The sequence below is a fragment of the Acanthisitta chloris genome, unplaced genomic scaffold (genome assembly GCF_000695815.1).
Source record: "Acanthisitta chloris isolate BGI_N310 unplaced genomic scaffold, ASM69581v1 scaffold5604, whole genome shotgun sequence".
Lineage (NCBI taxonomy): Eukaryota > Metazoa > Chordata > Aves > Passeriformes > Acanthisittidae > Acanthisitta > Acanthisitta chloris.
Genome location: NW_008667561.1, coordinates 1 through 1,378, shown reverse-complemented (window position 1 = coordinate 1,378; position 1,378 = coordinate 1). Strand labels below are relative to the sequence as shown.

The window sequence follows — 1,378 nt, the reverse complement described above, 5'->3', positions numbered from 1 at the left end:
GTGCTAGCACACAGTAGATTAACTGTACAGATAGAATTTGAAACTGATTTCCTATAAAAGCTGCTATACTAATGTTCAGTGCTCGCACACAGTAGATTAACTGTACAGATAAAATTTGAAACTGATTTCCTAGCAGATCCCAGTACTGCATGGAGGCCAGACACTGCATGCAGCTTTACAATGATGTCCATCCATTTGCTGCCCTACTTAGCAGGGTAACAAATATGAAAAAAAAAAAATTCCAGGTCCAACTGTATTTAGGCCCATCTCTATTTAATAACAACCGCAAAGTCAGTCAAAATAAGACAAAACAAATATACCAACTTAATGTCAGTGTGAAAATTGCAATCAGTTTTTCTAAAACAAAAACTTCAGGTTATTTTACAATGATGCAACGTCAGAACTTCTCCGGAAAAGCCATCATTTCTTCTTTGATCCTGTTTTCTATGAGTAAGGTGAAATTGCTGTCTGTGTTTTGAAGATTGTAGCTGACAAATATCTGTTTTTTGGTCTTGCTGGCTAAAACACAAAACAGATTAGTCAGCCATAGTTTGTTCTTATATGAAAGTGATGATGGTATTCAAGCAAACCTCTTACAAAGCTGTATCATGCAGATTCCTAAGACAATGTTCTCCACTCCTGCTGTGCTGGACACAGTTATATAGGAACAGCAGAACAAATATCTGACCATAGGCATGTTGGGCAAAACTGTGCACAATGAAAATGAGCAAGACTGGTGACTATCAAGTTTTTTGACCTGATGCAAAAAGTCATTAGCCTGGAAAACCATTAGTCAAGAAAAACCTTGCAATAATTTTAGTGGATTTTTGGACATTTCTTAAATATACTGTATTTGAAGTGAAATCACAAACTGTGTTGGACTCTTGGCACTAGAGAGAGGTGCTATAAGATTAAGAGCTGCCTTCCATGACAGAGCTAATTAACAGTGACAAAAAAACCTGTCCACTGGAGCAGGAAGACTTAATTATCAGAATAGAAGAGAGAACACCAAGAAGTGTTCTATAAATAAAGTGGAATCCTATTTAGATTTTACCACAGTGATACAGCAAATTTGTGATTCTTTTTATATATCACTAAAGCTAAACTTTGTGAAGAATGTAAGTACCATACAGGAAAAATAGGCACTAAATTTAAACTGAGTTGTGTAAAATAGAAGACAAAAAATGGTATTTGGGTCACAAGATACTCTTGTCAGAGAATGAGCTGGAAGCTGACAATCCCAGAGACAAATCAGACTGTTCTGCTGAATATTCAAAAATATCATCTGAATTTTTAAAAACTGAAAATAGAGACACCAGGACTCTATTATTAATCTCTGTCCTTTCTAAATAGGAAAGTTAACTACGTAAAACATATA

General features: G+C 35.3%; 1 protein-coding gene across 1 annotated transcript; it reads right to left on the bottom strand.

Annotated features, from left to right (window-relative positions):
- Positions 1-397: 397 nt before the first annotated feature.
- PSMG4 (proteasome (prosome, macropain) assembly chaperone 4) lies at positions 398-519 on the bottom strand (the record flags this gene model as incomplete). Its single annotated transcript, XM_009072536.1, has 1 exon — positions 398-519. A coding segment is annotated over one exon (122 nt), but the record flags the coding sequence as incomplete, so codon positions are not given.
- Between the last annotated feature and the right edge of the window lie 859 nt (positions 520-1,378).